General features: G+C 40.1%; 1 protein-coding gene and 1 non-coding gene across 2 annotated transcripts; both read left to right on the forward strand.

The window, feature by feature from the left end:
- The first annotated feature begins 12 nt into the window (after nt 1-12).
- Nucleotides 13-21,335, forward strand: HAUS6 (HAUS augmin like complex subunit 6). The gene is given in 19 exon segments (XM_062513118.1): nt 13-152; nt 1,191-1,286; nt 2,007-2,079; nt 3,039-3,171; nt 3,743-3,887; nt 7,492-7,557; nt 7,681-7,732; nt 7,911-8,084; nt 8,689-8,873; nt 9,454-9,581; nt 10,166-10,234; nt 12,102-12,189; nt 12,846-12,858; nt 12,861-12,892; nt 13,454-13,541; nt 14,194-14,373; nt 15,932-16,064; nt 16,336-17,296; nt 20,632-21,335. Coding segments are annotated over 18 exon segments (2,724 nt in total). The 3' UTR covers nt 17,265-17,296; nt 20,632-21,335.
- On the forward strand, nt 13,253-13,384 carry LOC134057074 (small Cajal body-specific RNA 8). The gene has a single exon (XR_009934199.1). It is a non-coding gene; the product is annotated as a small Cajal body-specific RNA 8 (non-coding RNA).
- Nucleotides 21,336-22,150: the final 815 nt, after the last annotated feature.

A 22,150-nucleotide genomic window follows, 5' to 3' on the forward strand; every position in this document is an offset into this window, starting at 1 on the left:
GGGCTCGAGAAGATGGCGGGGTCGGTGGCGTCCGCTGCCTGGCCGGTGCCCGAAGCTGCCACGGTCACCAAGTGGAAGAACAATCACCTCTGGCTCTGTTTATTGGCCTTGGGCTTCCAGCCGAAATCCTACCGAGGCGTAAGACTAGGGAGGTAAGTGCTAGGGAGATCCAGGGGAGGGCGGAGGCGGGGGGTCCGAGCGGGGCCCCGGGTCTCACTCAAGGGCGTCTCGCCATGGCTGCCGAGGGGGCCGGTGCCCCTGGAGACATAGAGCGCCCGGGAAACGCCCGCAGTGCTGCCGAGGTCCGTGTTATCTCAGACTGTCTGAAGAAATGAAACTCAGAAATGGTGAGAACTCCTGCTGACCCGCACAGTCCTGTGGGGAAGGCGAGGTTAGGGCTTCCTACCACATGTTTTGAAAACTTGCCTTGAAAGATAACGCTCTTATCGGAATTGTTTCGTAGTACCGTAGATTGTTAGGGACATTGAAACGCCACCCCTGTTCCACCCCCGTATCCCCGCCGTGGGCCGAGACACCGCCCACTTGACCGGGTTGTTCAAGGCCTTACCCAGCGTGGCCTTAAACACAGCCACGGTCGGGTTATCTGCAACCTCCCTGGGCATCCTGTTCCAGTGCCTCACTACTGGCACTGTAAAGATTTTTTCCCAAATATCTAATCTAAATATTCCCTCTTTAAATTTGTACTCGTTACTCCTTGTTCTGTCACTACGGTTCCTGATGGAGAGTCCCTCTCCAGCCTCCTTGTAGTAACCCTTCAGATACTGTAAGGTTTTTATAAGGTCTCCATGCGCCGTCTTTGTAGGTGAGGTGCTCCAGCCTGCTTTTCAGCTTCGTGCCCCTTCTCTGGACATGCTCCAATAGTTCCATGCACTTGTGTTGTGTTGGGGGCACCAGAACTGAACGCAGCGCTCCAGGTAGGGGTCTCACAAGAGCAGAACAGACGGGCGGAATCACCACCAGACCTGCAGGCCACACTTGTTGTTGCAGCCCTGGATTTCACCTGTGTTAAATAGGATGAAAGTTGCCTATTTCTGTTACATACGAAATAAAGCATTCCATTAATTACTCTGTAGCATAATACTGTTTTGTAGACTTTAGCAGCCAGTGAAAATGCTCTGTTAATTTGTCACCATAACTACTAATGATATGTCTTTTCATTTGTGTATTAGGAATATGTTTGCTAAACCAAACAGCGCAGCATTTTCTGCCGTTGCCTGCTTCTTGTTTACTAAGCTGGATAAACGCCGAGCAAGACAAACTTTCAGGTAAGTGTCTGGCCTCTGAGGTTACTCGTATGGCTTTAATTAAGAATATGTCTATACAGTTGCTGGTGGGGAGGGGAATGGTTTCTTGGGGAATACTTTGGAAGAAGACCAATCAGAGAATTTGTTTCCTTTTGATCACAAGTTACTCATCTTTGATCAGTCTGAAACCTTGCCTTAATTAGTTGTTTCTGTTACTATCTGCTACTTGGCAACTTTGATATAAATTTTAATAGCTGATGAGTAATCTACCTGTTCCATTCCTTCTGACCAAACAGAAAATAACAGCTGCCATTTATGGGTTGTTGCTAGGAGCTTTAACATGGCAGGATCCCTGCGTTCTTTAATGGTTTCCTTTGTATAACAGGGCTGATTCAGCCTATGCGTTTGAAGACCTGGCAGGAGGAGGACCAGCAATATGAAAATGGTCAGGGTTCTGGCCTCTCTTTTTTCTTCTTCCCTTGTCCTGAGTTAGAAAGAGGTGCAGACAAGCCTCTCTCTGAAATAATCTGTAATTAACTTAGGGAAAGAAAACACTGTAATTTAACAAACTTTAGCTATTCTTGGTCTGTGCTATATGCTCCTCATTTTCTGACTTGGCATCAATAAGGAATCTGTGTTTTACTCCTGTTTTTACAAAGGTTAATTAGGTATTTGAATATTTGAATACATTTTGACATGGTTTATATTTTACATTCTTCCTCATCCCTCTTATATGAAAAGGCTATCTGGATTTACTAAACTATCAAGTCCTAGATTTAGGAAGCACTGCTGGATGTGGCTAAGAGAAATTTCAGTAAGTATTATGAAAAGGTTTCTGTGACCTTATTTCTTTGAGGGAACTGTTTTATATCAGAGTTTTAAATAAGGAATTCTTTTATCAAGGAGTTCAGTTTTGCTACTATATGGAAGTATATTCTTCCATATAGTTTATCTTGGACTTCCTTGAAGAAAAGATGTTGGCATTGGGGAATTTAGAAGACAGGGACCTAGTTGCGTCCTAAAACTGCTGTGGCTTACTTTTGGGTAACAGTATTTGATTAAATGGAAGTCTAGAGAGTCTGTTAGCCCTGGGTGAGAATAACTGCCTTCAGCTTGAGGGGTGTTTGTTTAAGTTGCGTGGGAAGGTGTTTATTACTGTGAAAGCTGATTCACATGCATGAAAAACTTAATAGTATTTTCTTGTATATCGGGAAAGGGGCTAAAATGTAAGGCAGTCTTTTTAAAGACAAAACAAAACTGATTGTTTCAGGTATCATTGGTTATTATTTTACTTTCTTATGCTGCCTTTGTTTTAATAATTGTTCTAAAAGTCCTGTCTTTATATTCTTCAGCACTTTAGTATTTTAGTAATAGTGGGTAAGGTAAAACTAATGATGCAATATCTTTAGATAAGATTAAAGTACACCAATTCATGACTTCATTAGAAAATATGAAAGAAAACATGAATGCGTTTTCAAAGATAGGGATTGCCAGTTAGGAGTGAGGGGGCGTTTTAATGTTTATTCAACACCAATTTCAATCTTTGCATTGAAACAGTCTTCTGAACTGGGTTGGTGTTGGGAACACTGAGAAAAGTTTTATTCTCCTGCTGACTACAGTAGGTGTTAGCTGTGGTGGTAAGGTCATTTAGCTTTGCATCAGGCTTGCTGGTGGGTAATCTGCAGCATTTTGGTATGCAGACAAGTCCTTGATAGCTGTTTATGCTTTACTTCTTAGATTAGTTTTGTGTTTAAAACGACTGTACTTTTCTAGAAGCTAAAGGAAGTAGGTCTTCCACAAATTGCACATTCCTCACTGATTTGTCCTGCTGGTGCTAAGGCTGTTCACCTGATTTACTGTTTTGCACGATACGTGATGATTGAGGAGATGAAAAAGCTCTCTCTAGGTAAGCTGCATGGGACAATATAAATGCTTCATTTGTTATGTTTGTAAGTCTGTCAAATCTTTAATATATGACAGGAGTTTTAAGGAGTGCTTAGTTGGATGCTCAAGTCAGAGCCTTTCACAGGGTTCTGTGCATTTGCATAGAGCTACTACTGATAGAACAGTGCAGATGGTTTTGCTCTCTATAGCTTTATGGGTCTTGTTCCAAGGTTCACCTGTGCAATGCTCTGTGCCCTTACCCACACAAGCAGTGGTTTGGTCCAAAAGACTGGATGGCTACAATATTTTCTTTTGCAAAACTTAAGGAATTTTGAAGGATCGGATATGTCTGTTTCAGGCATCTTGTATTGTAATCTAAAGAATATAGAAAGGGAGGGAGTGAGTGTGAGGGAATGAAGATATATACAACAGAAAAAAAAGGCAAGAGAGGCAGTACGCTGCATGCTATATTTCAGTCCAGGTTAAAATGAGCACCTTGATTTGTGATTATTGTAGTTCGATCTAGATAGATTATGAAGTTGTCCCATTTGTTAAAAGCAAATAATATAATCCAAATGCTGACTTCTCTTTAGGCACTGGTATACCTTTTGCTGAAGCTGTAATGCGGAGACCTATGAATATGTACATAACAAAAGCAAGACACAGAGTCGCATACAATAAACTGCTTCAAGTTCTTCAATGGGAAAACTTTGTTTTTGAATATAGGGAAAAAGCACAGTAAGTAATGCATTAAAAGCAAATGAGTATTTTCATAAAAGCTGACTTAACGTGTTTGTGTTTTAAAAGGATTTGAAAAGTCTATATATGCTTTACATCACAGAACATGTTCTGTTGAACTCCCATATTTTCCCCCTTTGCCTTCTTTCATCAACAGTTCTGCTTGTAGATCTTTTGTGAAGCATAATTGTCTAAAGAAATGAATAATTTAGGAGATGCTATATGTTACTTGGGCATAAAAATAGAGACTTCCACGTGTATAGCAGCATGATTTCTTTTGAAGGGTCACAGCTAAAATATAGCATTCTCAGGATGAAACATTTGGTTTTGTTTATTGACTGTGAGAAATATTTTATTTATTTAAACCTTAATTATCTCACCAAAAGTATGCTATTCTTAGCTCATGTTTATGGTAAACACTCCCAGCCTGAGAAACGTCAAGAGCTGGAACTTTCTCTGCAAGCATAGACTTATGTATCAGCGGAATTTGGGTGGCATAGTTCACATAACTGGAGCACTGTTAGGGACAGCTGTGAGTTGTTCCGTAAATGGCAGAAAAGGGCAAGGGGTTGCACTAGGTAAAAACAGTGTCAGTGCATGCGGTGTGGGGTATGGTATGGTATGGTATGGTATGGTATGGTATGGTATGGTATGGTATGGTATGGTATGGTATGGTGGGGTATGGGGTATGGTATGTGGTATGGTGTATAGGGTATGGTGTATAGGGTATGGTATGGGATATGGTATGGTATACTATGGGTTATGGTATGGGGTGTGGTATGGGGTGTGGTATGCTATGGGGTACGCTATGGGGTATGGTATGGTGTACGCGGTATGGTATGGGGTATGGTATGATATGGTGTATGGTATGGTGTATGGTATGGGGTACGGTACGGTAGGGTATGGTATGCTATAGAGTATGGTATGCTATGGGGTATGGTATGATATGGTGTACGGTATGGGGTATGGTACGGCATGGTACAGCGTCATGTGGGGTGTGGTGTGGTGTGTGGTATGGTGTGGTATACACTATAGCATGTAGTATATAAGACCGGTCCTGTTTCATGCCTTTGGATGAGGATTTAGCATCCAGAGATGCACACCTTGTGGTATGTTTCTGCTAGCCTTGATTCTTACAGAGTACTTCAGCTTATCCTGGTATCTGTTGGGAACGTAGTTCAGTGGTGCATTAGTGATGTAGGAAACGGGAGTACCTAGAGGATGACTTTGTCATGCAATCACTGAGTGTGCTGAGTAGGAGCGATACTCTTTGGAACTCAGTGCATATAAATGAGAGAAACTTCTTCTCTAGAGACATTACAGGGCTCTTACGGTTTTTGCAGCCAGGACTGTAGAACTTTAAATCCAAAGGAATGTGAGGAAGACAAGAAGAAGATTGATGACACTAGCCTTTTAATTTGCATGTATTTCCACTGGCCTAGGCAACTGTAGGAGGTATCTTGTGGGAAGCAGGAAAGCTCATGAGTGATAGGATACTTTCAGAGATCCTTGCTGAAGCTCATGTGTGATCCATCTCCTTAAGTCAAAAGAGAAGCAGGTGCAACAAGGAACCAGCCTGATTAAGACAGTGTAGCAGAATATGGAATATAGGAAAGGGAACTGACTCCAGAACACAAATACAGAAACATTTCTCAGGTGTACAGTGATGTAGCTAGGAAGGCCAAAGTTCAGCTAAAGCTCCAAGAGTCTGCTAAGAGCTTGGAAAAAGAATCCTGTAGTATGTAATTAGGAATAATGTTATGCATTATGTACCTTGCCTTAGGCTGCATGGGTAAGATTAGTAGCCCAGTTTCTGTGCCAGGAAGCAATGGTGAAAGAAGAAACAAAACACTCATAGCAGAAGAGGGTAAAGCAAAGGTTTCATTGCTTTTGTCCAAGAGTACAGGGATACTTACCTGAAGTTGTTTCAGAATAGATCTGACATATTTGGAAAGACAGAAGGCCAGTTAAAGGCGTGAGCCCAAAGGGTGATAGTGCCTCAAAGTTCTTAACTGGTCTATGAGTGGAGTTCCTATGAGGCTTGTGCTGTGTCTTCCTAAGGAACATGGTTGACAGGCTTGAATACAAACCAATCACACTTGCAGATGATGCCAAACTATGAGGAAAGAAGATAAACTGCAGTGGGGAACCATTTCACAGAGAGATCTTGCTGGGTCTTGAGACTTGCAGAACAAAAATTGTGTGGGGTTTAACAAAGACCAGTGTGAAGTCCTGCACTTGAGAGGGAGAATAGTCCCCAACAGCAGTACAGGTTTGAGAGTGATTAGGTGGGGAGTAGCTCTGATAAGAAACAGAAGTGCAGGTAGTGTGGGGCCGCAAGCTGATTATGAGTCAGCAGTGTGTCCTGGTAATGGACCAGCAGCCTGCCATGTTCTATGGGGATAAGCACTGGTCAGCAGATTGTAGGCAATTGTATTATGCATCACTCATTTTTATTCAGTTTTACTCTTTCTCCTTTACCATCTGTGTTATAGTATTTTTATGGTCTTACTTCAGCCCATAAATTTTACCAGTTTTTCCCATTCTTCCTATTATATTGAGGCTGGAGAGGGGGGAGGTGGGAACTGAGTGGGTGGCTATGTGGTACTTAGTTGCTAGCTGGGGCTGACAACTCTATTGCCATGTGTGGAATAATTTTCAGTTTTGATCAGCCTAGTTGAAGGTAGGGAGTGAAAGATGGGAGAGATACTAGCAGAAGACCACAGTGGACTAGAGGTGAGATGTATGTGAAATGTATGAGTAAAAGCTGTAGAAATTTAGTTTGTTTAGCTTGAAAAAGGTAATGCTAGGGGTTTTAGTATCTAAAAAGTAGTTGTAGAGAACATGGAGGTGCTCTTCACAAAGATGTGTCCTGACAAAACAAGGCAACAGGCCCAAGGTGTTTAGGGGAAAACTCATTTGGATTAAAAAAAAGAAATCTCTTGTGAGAACAATTAAACTGAAAAAAGTTGCCCTCAGAAGTGGAATCTCAGTTCCTGGAAATATTCAAGATTTGGTTTGACAAGTCTGTGAGTAGCATAATTAAAGGCTCTGCTTTCAATGGAAGGCTCAAAAATACAGTTTCCAGACGCCAAAGTCTCCTAAACTCTGATTTCTGTAATTCTCTGTCTCCTGTGACCTTGCTTAGAAAATATTGCAATTGTTTACTGTTTGAGTGATACCCTTAATAAATGGAATTCTGTATAGTTTTTTTCTCATTCTTGACAATGAATCAGAACTCTGAAGACCCTTTTGAATGTAGCATGATTCAGGCACCCACCATTTCTGACAATAAAACTACTATGTTTTTACATCCTTAAAATGTCAATAAAAGCACTTTGACAAAAGAGGTTCTGTGGTTCAGCTGCTTGTATTTAAGTATTCTGTTCTCTGGTCTTTTGAAAATGAGGGATTTGGGTACTGTAGAATTGCTGAATGCATTTGTAGTTCACATTGATAATAGATACTTATAGTAACTTACTTATTGCTGCTGGGTATAAGAAACAACTGCCTCAGTATGTAGATTTTGAAGGGACAGACATGGTTGGTTAGTGACTGTAAGCAATTCTGATAAGCATGTACTAGCTGTTGAATTTTTTCCTAGGATTTTAATTAGAGAAATACAACAGGCAAAGTCTGACTATGATATTCTGTGGATGCAGTCTTGCAGGTAAGTGTTTTTCCTTATAACTAAGTTAGTATGTAAGAAATAGATTAGATGCTCAGTTTTATGAAATAGGAACTATAGTTTCACTGTAGTCCCCTTGAATTTTTGTTTTGCATGTGCATATAGGATGAAACAAAATGACCAAAACAAAAATGACACAACTGAGAGAATTCAGAAGGTGAGCATTTTGTTCCTGCTGTGGCAGTGTGTTGAATTGTAACATTTCTGCAACATCTACTGTCAGATAATGTTATTTGCACTTGTCTGTTGATGATTATGCTAGCACTTTCATTTGCCTTCATAGTCTCTCATTACAGGTATTAAACATTTTAACACATTGTTTTTGTCCTTTTAAGGTCCGCAGTATGTGGACACTTACAGTGGAAATGCTTACATCTCTGAAAAAGGAAAAGGAAGCTGTGGATTCTGTCCTTGAAGACTGTTTTAATCCATGTATTTTAGATGGAACCGATGTTGTTTTGCGTGTACCACAGTTGTTGAGTTACACAGTTGAAACTAATAAATATGGTGTAAGTGGTTTTTGTTCTTGCCAAATTGCTAAACTGCTTTCATTTTGTCCCCAGGGATGCAATTAAATACCTTAAAAATTAAACAAGTACTTAATGGATTATTAGAGATGAATGCAGAAGGATGCATGAAATGCATATAATTCATACGCAAATATTTCTTGTTATTATAATGCTGTTTTGTATTTGTTATGTCTAATGCATTAACTTTTCCAGTTTAGTAAATACATTGAGAAGTCTGTCTAATTATAGGATTTGAGTTTTTGTTGCTAAGACATTAAAATTATGTTGACTGGTTTAACTGGTGCTTCAGCTAATTGGCTTTTGTTTCCATTCTGTAATATATGGTGGTGTTCAGTTATGGCATTGGTGTTGTTTGTGCTGTATCTCTTGGGGCAGTGGTCAAACAATACCTCATTGGTTGAAGTTTTCTTAGCTTGTATTGCGTTAACATAGAATGGATTGTTTGAAAAATGAAGCACTCAAAGTATACTGTCTAAGTATAATGTATACTGTGTTCCTGGTTCTGACTACAGAAGACATAATTTTCTGATACTGGTACTGTGTTCACTAATAATTTTTTTTTTATTGTTTCTTCTACTTCAAGTTTTGTACAGGATATTTATATGAAGATGGAAAACTGAATTTCCTAACAGTTATTCAGTTGCTAAATGAAGCCCTGATGACATTGAGAGATGAACATTGTCTGTGTGAATTAAAAACACTTCACAGAGTTGAGGACTTAGTTGCATTCTGCAAGAAAGTACAGGAATTGAACACAAAAAGGTAATTGTTGGGAAATTTTCTCTAATTGCTTGCTCTTAAATTATAGGATTGTGTCTAACGGAGTCTTTTCTAGAAAAATGCTACAGCAAAAGCATGTTGGTTCAGTGTTTTTCCTGTGCCTCTGGGCAAACTAGTGTTTGTTTGAATTATTTATATTGCTTTTTATTGAGATTCTTCTCTAGTTAAAGTCAGCTTTTTGCCTTTCTTTCATTAATATTTTAGTCTTTGTTGCTAGGGATCTCATTTGCTTGCTGATCTTTGCTTCTTTTTGTCTTATTGCACTGAAAAATTCTGAGATTTTTAAGTTTTTAATCTGTAACTAACTGGTTTAGGGAAATTTAAAATGTTTATTGTGTATATATTTTAGTGTAGTTTTTCCACTTCCTCTGTAAGAAACATGAAGATTACTCAGCATAGGTTTTTTTTTAATTTCAGTTTTTAGTGTATGCATAAATGCATAAATAAATTTATACATATCAAAGGCTTGCCAGGATAAGGCAGAGCACATAATACTTTCCCTATTTATGTAGAATTGTTATCTGTACCAACAGTGTCTTCATTTTCCATGTTTGTGTTACTGTCTAAGCAGAAAGCAACAGCATTGTGAACCAAACCTTGAGTCGATTTCCAGTGAAGAGGAAATCTGGGAATCGAAATGGAGAATGGTTCTTGGCCAGAGTCCTTTAAATTTAGTCTTTAAAGATGATCAAGTAAGTAGTGTTAATTTTATCTGATTCTGGGAAATCCAAGTAAAGGTTGAAGGTGAGAAGAGAGGATGTAGGTCTAAACTAGTGTGTTCTGTTGCAGCACTTCACCATTATATGTAAGATTAGAGGACTCACACTGTGCAGTATACCTGATTCTGCTTTAAGAAGTAATGTTTCTTAAAGAAAATACATTTGATTTAATGATCTCTAATGTACTCACTGGTGATGTTGAGATGGTAGATTGGCATAAGAGTGAGCAGATTGGGTTTTGTTTTGTTTCTGTCCATCCGCCTGTAGAAGCTGAGCATTTGTGTGTTCAGTCTGAATATTTGCTGATTTCTGTTTTTCCCTTTTGAAGCAATGTACTTGATGAACAGATAATTTCCATTTTGACTTTCACGCTGACAGAGGTTATATCCTGGTGTAGCTACCCAGCAGAGAGAGGAGAAACTTTTGTGTTGAAGTTTCTCTGACAGCTGGTTTGCAGAAAAGCTGTTTTAAATAACTGTCTGTTAATTGCTGTTGATAAACTGACTTTTTCTGCCTGCTTATGTAACTTTTCCTTTTCCTTTTGAAAGCAATTTTTGAAAGCTTCATCACTCCAGTTGTTTAGTTCTTCAGACGAAGATGAGGACACTACCTTTTGTCAGTCATTTTCAGGTGGGTGAATAGGAGAAGCTTCTTTTCCTTCTCCCCCAGTGCCACAATTGTTAAAAGTTTTGTGGAGTGAAAAAGGCTCCCTTCTTGCATTTGCAGATGGTCTTTGATAGTCTGTCCTAATTGGTTCTGAATGATTCTCTGGCAAAATTGTGTTGCATTTTTCAACTTCATAGTAGCTTCTTGGAGGTTCTCTGAAACTTGGCAAAAACCCAGTGCTGAGCTGTTTGATATTTTGTTGTTCTTACACAAAGGATGTCGAGACAGATGTCCATGTATGAAGGTTTATTTATGGATTCTAGAGAATACATTCAGTCTAGCATTAAAGGTTATTTTGGGTTGGAGGAGTAATAAAGAGAGAAATAAGGTAAAACTTTTCCCATTGACCACCCAGGAAAAGAAATTGAAGGTGTCCTCCCAGGTAGCATGTTCAGTGGAATCATGGTATGATTACACTTCAGTCTGTGAAATACAGTGCATATATTCAGAAACAAAAATAACTGTTGAATTCTTAAGTTACACAAATTCCCTGGTGCATTCTGAAATACTTTATTCCTTAGTAACTGTGCCGTTCGATCAAGACCTCACTTGATCAGTGTTGGTTGCATTCAGTAATTAGGTTAACAGTGCTGGTCAAAGCTCACTTGGATCAGGCATGGTTGTTGCATATGCTAATTGGCTGATGATCTGATGATATTTTACTGGGTGACCTCATTTTCCTTACTGACCAAGTCCTGACTTTCACTAGTACAGAATTATAAGTTAAAAGCTACAAAGAAAGGAGAAAGACTGTTTGAATCATGTCATTTGCAGTCCCTTTTAGGAAAAATAGCATAGCAGACAATATTGGAATTTCAAGATTCTAAACAATGGCGGGAAGATCCTTTTGGTTACAAAGGTGAAAGTACTGCTCCAGCCATCTGAGTGTGTGTGGGTATAAAGCCAGAAGCTGCAGGGGAAAGGCCACAGAACTGGATTTGGAACATAAGTTTGCCTTGAAAATTTAAAATATTGAAGCCCTGTACAATGATTCTACCAGCTGTGAGCTGGTAGAATCAGAAAGTTTGAGACAAACTGATGTCTCTGTGACATTCTCTCTGCTCTGTGGTTGAGATGCATTACTGGAGAATACTAAGCCACTAAGAAAACTTAACTTCTGCCTGTTAATAGGGTCAACTTCAAAAGCAAAATACTGACCTTACCTAACTGCTGGAAATGAGCTTGGATTTTTTGATGTGTTGAGTTGATGTGACAGGAAATGCTATTTGTCCCTGCAGAAGCTGAAATTTAGGATTAGTAGAGATCTGCTGAGGTTAAACATTGGCTGAGTATACAAGATGTGCCAGAGTTAGTACATTGTTCTAGACGGTCTGTGACTAAGGAATGTGTACCTTCAATAACGTTCAAAACATCTACTTCTGTAACATTTACTTATGCAAAGGTTAACCTTGCTTGGACTGAGGCAGTAAGAGGCATGAGTATATCCACAGAGATATTTATTGATTAATGCAGTTGAGGTAAAAGTGGGTGGAACTGTGCTTTGTGGAATTGATTTGCCACACAATTGGGGAAGGTAGAAAGTCCAATTGATATGTGCAGGGCAACAGACAGAATCATGCTTCTTGAACATGTGTTCAGGAACAACAGAAAGAGGTGCTGGCTGCTGGTGGCATCTGTGGCTACAGGTACTACCTGACAAAAAGGATTTATAGTAGTATCCTGCTTATGTATTAATATATTTTTCTTGAAGTGTTCATAAAATCCATCCAGTGAGTGAGCTGTAGAAGTAAGTGTGAGTGAGCTGTGTCACATGGGAAGCTTAAGTGAAGAAGATGGAAGCAATATTAAAATTTTTGAGTTGCTTTTCTAGATGATTATGAGTCTTATGAAGCGTGCCATGGGAAGAATGATGGAACTTTGGATACCACCAAGGATACACCATTAGTAGTCTCAAAATGGTATGCTTAATGAGAATTTGATAAAAAAGCACTAGAAAAAGTAGAAGTTTACTTATTGAACTTGAATATTTTGCATCTCTTGAGTCTTAGTGGAATATTTCAGTAGCCCACTCCTTACATCACAGCAACTTGTTTTAGCAATATAGTCCTAAAGTAACTGCTTCATTCTCCAGCTGATGACAGATTGATCAATTGGTTGATGCTGAATAGGAGGAGCAGCAGCCAAATGGGATGTTTTTTTTCTTTCTTTTTAACTACGTTCTAAAATTCAAGAGACAGATAGAGCAAGCAGAAACTTCTGTTTCTCAGGCTAAACGTTCTCTACAAGAGAAAATTTCATTACTGTTATTGAGAGTTACAGTCACATTTTTCTGTAGCTACTCTTTGTACAGTACTAGCAAAAGGTTAAACACAGAACAGTGGTATCCTAGAAAGTTTTTTCCCTTTTGTCATTTGCTTAGTCCAGGAATATTTCATGACCTTTTGAATAGTGCTGTCTTTCATAGTATGACTCCTATAAATGCATCAATGTTGCCTACTGAGAGACCAAGGGAGGTAGCAAATGCTATCCATTCTTAGACATCAGTAGATGTAGGTACATGTAAGTCTCAGAGGCTGTCAGAGTAGTTAACAGTTAAATCCTGGGTTTCTTTCAGTGACTTCGTATATAGCATGGAGGTTTGTCTGCTTCTAAGGCTGTAGAGAGATGACATCAAAAACATTTTAAGGTGTGCTTTTCTTAGCAAGTGAGGACTGTGCAGTTTTGAGAGCTGTGCAGTTGGCACGAAACTTACCAGAAGTGATAAGGCTGAAGTTTCTAGTAGCCAGGTGATGGTTCAATATCAGCAAGTTTATATAGGAAGAGACCCGTGTATTAAATGGTTCAGACAAAGACTGCATAGGAAACATAATGTTGTCAAGTCTGCAGAAGACTTTCCAGTTGCAGAAGACTTCCCAGTTATCTTTTATAGCAGAGTACAGAAGACTTGTTTATTAGTGTATTGAAAAATCTGTACTTTTTCTGTGTGCTAATCACTAGCAGAGTTTATTAATTTACTATTTTTGGGAGGCTGATACACAATTAGGGCTAAAGCTGCTCTAATTGTCACACTGTTCTCCCTATAGTAAAAATTGCTTTCTGATGACCGGGACGAATTGAGGGAAATCGTAACGGACAGATACGGAGCACACAATATATAACAGCCTTCTAAGATTTGCATTACAGTTGTTTAATTTGTCTCTAAAATTGTTGGGTTTTTCTGTCTAGTGACTTGCTCTCTTCCTTCTTGCGTTGCTCATCAATACCGTTGTCATCAGAAGCATCTGAAAATGGAGACCTGTTAATTGAAAATGTAACATATCTTTAAAATAAGTTAAACTTATGATGTGTCCTTTTTATACTGTTTGAAACTTAGACTTTGTGGAAAAGGGTTTTGGGGATAGTTTTTTGGGGGCTTTGGTTTGTTTTGTGAGGTTTTGGGGATTTTTTAATTGTTTTTTGAGCAGTATTTTTATACATTTGAGTTAGTCTGACAAAATTGTAAAAGCTAACTCACAGTAACTTAATTGTTTTAGAAAAGAACAGTAGGAGGGACTGACTTCCTGTATAACAGGAAGTGTGTGAGTGTTTCCCTCTTTGCTGAAACGGTCTTTTTGATGTAAGCAGTGGTCAGGCTTTGTTTCTTTAAGTTGTAGTTGAAATTTAAAGGTTAAAATGTGTAAAAGCAACTTGGATGTACAGTTGTCCATTGCACAACTGTTTACTGTGATCAAGGTAGTTGCAAATGAGTCATCTGTGTTCTGTGCTACACCTATCCCAGTAACTACTTAGGTCCTACTTTGAATACAGTTCTAAAAATATTTTGTATCTAGTTAGAATTTAAGACGGAAATATTTTTGTTGACTAAGTACTGGGGACATTGCAGTTCAGAATTTTTACAGCTGTTTATGCTAATATCCTTGCTTGATTTTAAAATTACTAATAATTCCTGTGTATTCCTGTAGAACTTGCATACTTGTGTGGGAAATAACAAACCTGTGCCCCCAAAAATCTTAAAAAATGGAAAGGAAGAATTCCCCTCTTCAGAAATGGAGGAGAATGCAGGTGAAAATGTTACCCAGCCAAAGTTTCCTGTGAAAAAAGATGACCTTCTTGAAAAAGCCAGAGATGAACTGGCAGAAGAGGCTAGTAATTTTTTTTGTTTGTTTTTAAGTAAATGATCACTAAGTTCAGGCAACAAATCACTAATTATATCAAAAAATGTCTCTTGTAATCCATTGTCCTGGTTTGAAAAAGACAGGTATTTACTAAGAAAGGCAGAAGCCTCCCTTTGAAATGAAGAATGTGATCCTTCCTTCCTACAGATTATTATGATTTTGAAATTAAGGGAGCTCTCAGGCAAAGATATGGGGGTAGGAATAACAGTTCTTTACTAGTATATCTAACAAGACAAACAAGAACAGCAACAGCTATGAAATTACCCACAAACAGAACAGTAACTCAGTCCCAGTGTTTTTTGGCTGCAGGCACCTTTTCCCTGAGCTGCAGTTCCCGGTGCTGGGGGCGGGCGGGTCCCGCAGAGCCGCAGGAGGGCTGGGGGTGATGGCAGAGCTGTCCCAGGGGGAGAGAGAGATGGAGAGAGAGCTCTCCGCTCACGGTGTGGGTCCTGGTGCTCAGCAGAGTGCTGGATGGTGGCAGGTTACAGTGAGAAGGCAGCAGGGCAGGGTCTGACAGCAGTGAGGATGGTTCCCGGCGCTGGGATGGCAGGGATGGGGCTGAGGTGACGATTGTCCTTCTTGTCCAAACTCCGCGGGGGAAATGGGCCGAGGCCCAGCCTTCCGTCTGCTCTTCTGGATGTTTGGATCTCGAGGGGTTTCCCTCTTCTCTTCCCTCCCCCTTGCCACCAGGGTCTAGTCAACAGGTATCTTAGCATGACAATGGGGAAAATTCCACAGAGGGAAAAGGGAAAAAAACAACCTCTAACATCCATATATGTTGAAAGTTACCTTTTTCTGCTAGAGAGTTATCAGAGTCATGGAATTTTAGAGTGGACTGATAAAGTACACACTGAAAGTATGAAGTTTGTGCAGGTATCATACTTAAAAATTATGATGAAGAGAATAGCATGTTCAGTGGAATCATGGTATGATTACACTTCAGTCTGTGAAGTACACTGCATATATTCAGAAACAAAAATAACTGTCAAATTCTTAAGTTACACAAGTTAAGTATTTAACAGGAACTTGGTAATTTTAAGCAGGAATCTAAGTATTTTTCCTTAAAGGTATTTTATTTAATATTTAACTGAGGAATTCCTTTACAAGAGTTACTGTAGAATGTGCCACATCTGATTTTAGAAAGTAAGTTGTATTCTTCACTGAAATGATAGTTATTTCTCATCTGCTAAAGTTTATAATATATCTGAATATATCTCTTCATGCTTATGAAGTTCTTGGCTAATGTCTTAAATATATTCTATCTAAGCACACTTTCTTATTTGAAAGGTGGATTCATAGATGATAAATGAACTGAGAACTGAACCTGCTTTCAGTCCCTTATCTTCCTTTCATGTTTGTAGGATACTATGGTTGTTGTGAACCTAAATAGTAAACAACAAAAAATTTATGGTATTCCAAATTTTCCAGATTTGGAGAATGAAATTTATTGTGAATCATAACTGATAGAAATGAAGAGGCTATAATTTTGCTTTCTCAGAACTTGCTGTTTTCTAACATCCTACAGATTGCAAAGTCAGTGTGTGAGTCAACTGACAGTGATGAAGAAAAAGGAATGGCGTTAGATGATCTCATTATCTCACTGTCTTTTAACCCATTTTTAACGGGGAAACAACTGCCCCGAACTCCAGAAAATCTGCGTGAGTTTGAAACTCTGTTTTTAAATGCTCATTGATAAAAAATGTGGTTAGTTCATTGACATATCACACAAGGAGAAAAAGATAATTATTTCAGTAATGCTGCATGTCTTTCTAATGGCTCACTCTGTAACACAACACAGAAGACCTAATAAGATGTGAATATTGTGAATTCAATTTATGAGATTTTTTTCTTACACAGAATCTCATTTGTGTTGAGGAAACATAAACTGATTGAAAATACTAAAATTTTACCTTGGTTTGTTCCATTTAGTTACTGAAACTAGAAGTTCATGGAGAAAAGGTATTCAGACTGAGGGCTCATTAGACCTAGAGCTGGCCTCAACTGAAGTGGTGACAGAAGAGTCTTCGATGAATGCTCCACCCAGTATGCAGGAGGAGGTGGACTCTACTTCTGTGTGCTCTGAACATGCATCTCCTGTTTCTGACTTGAGTCCTCCTGTATCACAAAATAAGTCTCAATTAAGTTCTACAGAATCTAGTTCTCAGGAGCAGGTGACCATAAGTCATACATTTGAGTCTTCAGATTCAAAAACATCTGGAGTTCAAGAAAATGAGAGAACTGACTCAGAGGAACTAGATTGTTCTGCTTGGAGTGGAAGTTCTGTAGAAGATCTAAGCCAGACTTTGCAAAATTTAAATATGAGCATGAATACTCTAGATACTTGTTTGAAAAGTGGTAGTAGAACAAACATGCTACCTTCAGACCACTGTCGCAGTTTTCTAATGAATGAGATGCTATGCCAGAATGTATCTACGTTAAATTTTGTTAGTCATGAAACTACTGACGTGGAGATACTGAATGAGACACTTCCAGAATATGATACTGATCTCAGCATATCTGCAGGCTCAGGCTCCATTTTTTTTGGAATGAACAGTGAAAATTCAATGGATGACTCAGAAAATGATGAGGATATTAAAAAATTGGACCTAGATATACAGTGTCTGTCCAACTCACATGAAGTGCTAAAAAAGACTGCATCTGAAAGTGAAGAGGAGCTGCATCAAACACATAATGGAGACAAATGTGGAAGTTGTAGAGCTGAACTAACTGTGATACCAGAAGGAGAAGAAAATTGTGATGATCCTTTGATAGATAAGACGCCATTAGCAAGCTCTAATGAAAGCAAATATTCCCTATCACCTTTGCTGGTATCCTGTCAACAGATGGATGGTATATGAAGTCCCATTAGACTTAGTACATAAATTGAAGGGTAAGTGTCTGTGTTCCTTATGTATTTTGTCCAGTCTGTCACTGGCTATACTACCATGAATAACCTCTGAGTAGCTGAACTGTGCTGTGGAAGTGGAGGGAAGCAAATTATTTGTGTGCGTATTCCTCATAGTGGATGAGACATTAAAATAAGGGAAACATGCTTCCTTTAGTTCTAGAGTTCTACCAGCATCTTTCAAGTATGAGAGAAGATGTTCATCTAACTTTCTGCCATAATCTGGACCTCTTTAAAAAGAAGAAAAATCCTTAAGGTGCATTAACTGCAATATGCAGTTGGATTTTGAATAATCTGAAGTTAGATTTTGAGAATTCACAAAGATAGTTTAAAGTTTTGTGTTTACTCTGAACAAATCTGGCTATTTAGAAATCTGTCATGGTCATTGAAACTTTTGTGAGTTCATTAAGGTGTTGATAGAACTGTCCTGCATTCCAGCCTGCCTGTCCCCTTATCCCATTTCCAACATAAGTGTTAATTGTTTAACCAATATTGCAGTATTTAGTTACATGTGAGGTTAAATTATTGAAATGGATTGATAAAAATGAACTAGTAATGGAGGACTTCCATGAAAACAGATGGTATGCAGGGATGTGATGAGGCAGGCCACCACCCACTTGCAATTGACTCTGGCAAGATATGTCAGTGGTAATTACCTCATCAGATAAAGGAAGATTAGGGGGAGTGTGGGGCCCTTGTTAAAGCAGATGGGTGTCCTGGTGATGGAAGACACAGTGAAGGTGGAATTAGTGAATGCCTTCTTTGCCTTAGTCTTTACTGCTGAGGCTGTCCTTCAGGAATTCCAGACCTCAGAAGTAAAGAGGAAGGCCAGAGGAAGGAAAGCTTGCTGCTGGTCAGAGAGGGTTCAGTTAGAGGTCATCTAGACAAGACTTCATACCCGTAAGTCTGTTGGCTCCAACAGCATGCTCCTATGGATGCTGAGGGAGCTGGCAGACACTGTTGCTAAGCCATTCTCCATTATGCTTGAAAAATGGAGAACAGGAGGTGCCTGATGACTGGATGAAAGCCATTGTTACATCCCTCTTCCAAAAGGGCAGAAAGGAGGAGCCAGGAAACTACTGGCCAGTTGGCCTCACCATCATCCCTGGAAAGGTGGTAGAACAGATCACTCTGAAGATCATCACCAAGCATGTAGAAGGAATGTAGGTTATCAGGAATAGTCAGGATGGATTCACCAAGTAATCAGGATGGCTGTTGGCAGTAGACAGGTGGAAATAATACTTTACCAGTAGCCTTCTGAGATGACATGGCAGGATGTGTTGGCTAGGGGAGAGCAGTGGATGTTGTTTCCTGTTAAAGAAACTTCCCAGTCTGAATTCTCTGGCAGTGACATTCCCAATGTCAGAGACTTTCACTGTTGGGAGTGAAGCCCCTTTGCAGACTCCAGTGCCCTGCTTGACTCCTCACACAGCCCACACTCACATGCAGTCAGAGCAGGTTTCCTTACAGGTTCGACCCCAGGTTTCCCTTAGCAGTGTCTCAGATGTCTCAGTTCATAAAGCCATTTATTCACAGTGCAGTAACACAGAAACAGCTCGAGCTGGTACCTCTGAGCAGGACCCTCAGCAAAGGAACCCCAGATCTTTTACATCCTCAGTCTCACTGCATTCAAGTCTTGTTCTTCCTTCTGAGTCTTCAGTTTCTGTCCCCACTCTCTGTGTCCATCCACCTAGATGGTGTCACCAGTCTTCATCTCTTTTGTTATCCAAAAGGTAGGCAATTCCCAGCTCTTGATGTGTATCAGTGTCTATTTACCTGGCTGCTGTCACCTGTATTCATGCCCCTTGTTATCCTAAAGTTTGGCAGTTCACAGCTTCTTGTCTCAGGCTCCCACCCAGAGCTCAGATTACATTTTAGTCATCAGCTTGGGTGTCCATCTTTGTGGATTGTATTGTATCAGTACTACCTTAATTTCAGCAAGAGTTTTGATACTGTCTCTCACAACATCCTCATAGGTAAGCTCAGGAAATGTGGGTTAGAGGAATGGACAGTTAGGTGGGTCAAGAGCTGGCTGAATGGCAGAGCTCAGAGAGTCATGACAAGTGGAGCAGAGTCCAGCAGGAAGCCTGCAGTCAGTGGTATTCCCAAGGGATCAGTATTGGGACCAGTCTTATTCAACTTGTTTATCAGTGACCTGGAGGCAGAGATCAAATGCACCTTCAGCAGGTTTGCTGATGGCACTAAACTGGGAGCAGTGGCTGATCCACCCGAAGGCTCTGCTGTCATTCCATGGAACCTGGATCAGCTGGAGGGTTGGGCAGAGAGAAACCTAATGAGGATCAACAAGGGCAAGTGCCAGGTCCTGCACCTGGGGAGGGACAGCCCCAAGTGCCAGCACAGGCTGGGGCTGAGCTCCTGCAGAGCAGCTCTGTGGAGAAGGACCTGGGGCTCCTGGTGGATCACAAGTTGTCCGTGAGCCATCAGTGCCCCTGTGGCCAGGATGGCCAATGGTATCCTGGGGTGCCCTGGGAAGAGAGTGGCCAGCAGGTCGAGGGAGGTGATCGTTCCCCTCTACTCAGCCCTGGTGAGGCCACACCTGGAGTGCTGTGTCCAGTTCTGGGCTCCTCAGCACAAGAGAGACAAGGAGCTACTGGAGAGGGTCCAGTGGAGAGCCACAAGGATGATCAGGAATCTGGAGCAGCTCTCTGATGAGGAGAGACTCTGGGAGCTGGGTCTGCTTGGTCTGGAGAAGACTGAGGGGATCTCATCAGTACATAGAAATATCTCAAAGGTGGGTGCCAGGAGGATGGTGCCAGACTTTTCAGGGATGCTCAGAGAAGAGTCAAGGAGCAATGGCCATAAACTAAAGCACAAGAAGTTCCACCATAACTTGAGGCAGAATTTCTTTAAACCGAGGGTGGCAGGGCACTGTACAGCTGCTTGGGGACATTGTGAAGTCTCCCTCTTTGGAGATGCTCAAAACCCACCTGGAAAAGACCACGTTTCTTGTGTCACCTGCTTTAGGTGACCCTGCCTTGGGGGGGGCGGATTGGACTGGAAGATCACCAGAGGTCCTTTTCAATGCTAACTGTGCTGTGTTTCTGTGATTTAATGAAGTACTTGAAATTTAATATAAACTGGTCTCAAGGAGTATTGAAATTTATTTCTTTATACAAGCTTTCTACAGTACAGGTTTCATTTAGAACTTCAGCTGTGTTGCTAACAACTGATTGGACCACTTATCAAAATTAGAGTACCATTTCATATATGCTTTTTAATACATGTGAAACAAGGATTTCGTATTTCTGTCTTAATAGCTGAATACTGTTGAGTGCAAACTAATATGTTTTCTCTTGCAGAGAAGAACAGTTGTGTTAGAAGCTCGGCATGAAGGAACCTTCATCAGGATGGAATTTGTAAAGCAGCAGTGTAACTGTAGCAGTACATTTATGATTCACTTGAGCATGTAGCATCTTCTTCAATAATTGTCTGGATTGGGAAGTTGCACTCCTTTTGGTGGAGACTGTTCCAGTCTCCTTTTTTAAAAGTGTCACTTGCCTGCTCTGGAACTGCCTATTTCATATCATCCACTGTGGCTTTCTATGTACAGCCCATCATTTATATAAAGAACTATATTTTGTTTTTCAAGCATATTTTAAACAGTAGATGTTGAATAAATGGCATAACCCTTGAAAATGGAAAAATGAAATGTCAAAGGAGAAACAGTGAAATCTGTTAATTTGCTCCTAATCCACATCTTATACGCCATCCTAACCCTCAACCCAACAAATTGAAATACTACTTGGTGCTCTACATTCCATTGCATTCATCTCCCTTACTGAGACTTCAGATATTGCCATCAATTCTACCTGTTGATAGATGCTGTTTGCTTTTTCTAAAGTTTGCTGGAGTGCTTAATTCTTTAGCTGTATTACCTAATAAATGCTTTACACTGAAGTTATAAAAATTAATTGCTTGTGGTAGTGTTAATGCTGCTTGATTTTAATAACTGATGTGCACTTATGTTGTGATGTAAGAGGGAATGTTATAAATGAGTTAATATTTGGGGGTGGAGTTGTGGGTTGTTAATATAATAAAGTTATTAATTCCTATAAGGTTATGAATTGTTAATTTATATGAAGTTATGAATAATTATGAGTAAGTTATGATTGACAGGTTGGTGGCTCTGCAGTGTGGGTGTGTGTGTGGATGTTGGGAGAGGGTTAATGGGTGTTGGGTTGGCTGGGTGAAGGGAACTTTCTAGATCATTACTTCATAGGGTGGGGACAGCAGTTTGAACTGTTGAGTGGACAATGTGCCAGCCTATAAGAACAAAGTACTCCAAAATGATTGGTCCAGGTTGCACCCCCCTATCAAACAACCAGTGGCCAAGAAAGAAACCAGTGAGAGTGAGGACTGAACAATGCACCAATCCATGAGGGGCAAAGACCTTAAAGACTCCCCAGGTGCTCAGCACCTGGTCCTTCGAGGGAACTTGGTATCCTGACAAGCACCCTGTGCAGCGCACAGTTTGTCTGTCTGGCTTGCTGAGTGGGGCCTGGACGTATCCTAGGTTCTTGCCTCCAGTGTTCCTAAATAAAACAAATTGGACTTCTCATTTTCTCATTTGTTCATTACAAGAATAGAGCCTGTGGTGAAGTGAGAAAGTACAACTTGAGATTCCAAGAGGTAAACTTGTACTGACTCCTAGCCAAATGTGTTTAGAGGCATTGTTAAATGAAGTTGTTACTCTGTTCTGGATTGTCTTCCTCCTTTCTTCCAAAGCAGTTGCCTTGGGTTTTAAGAAGCTCCGCTTGTATTTGATATCTTCCTTATAAAGCAGAATTTGACAGGCTCTATGAAGAGGCATATAGGTGG

The sequence above is a fragment of the Cinclus cinclus genome, chromosome Z (assembly GCF_963662255.1).
Source record: "Cinclus cinclus chromosome Z, bCinCin1.1, whole genome shotgun sequence".
Lineage (NCBI taxonomy): Eukaryota > Metazoa > Chordata > Aves > Passeriformes > Cinclidae > Cinclus > Cinclus cinclus.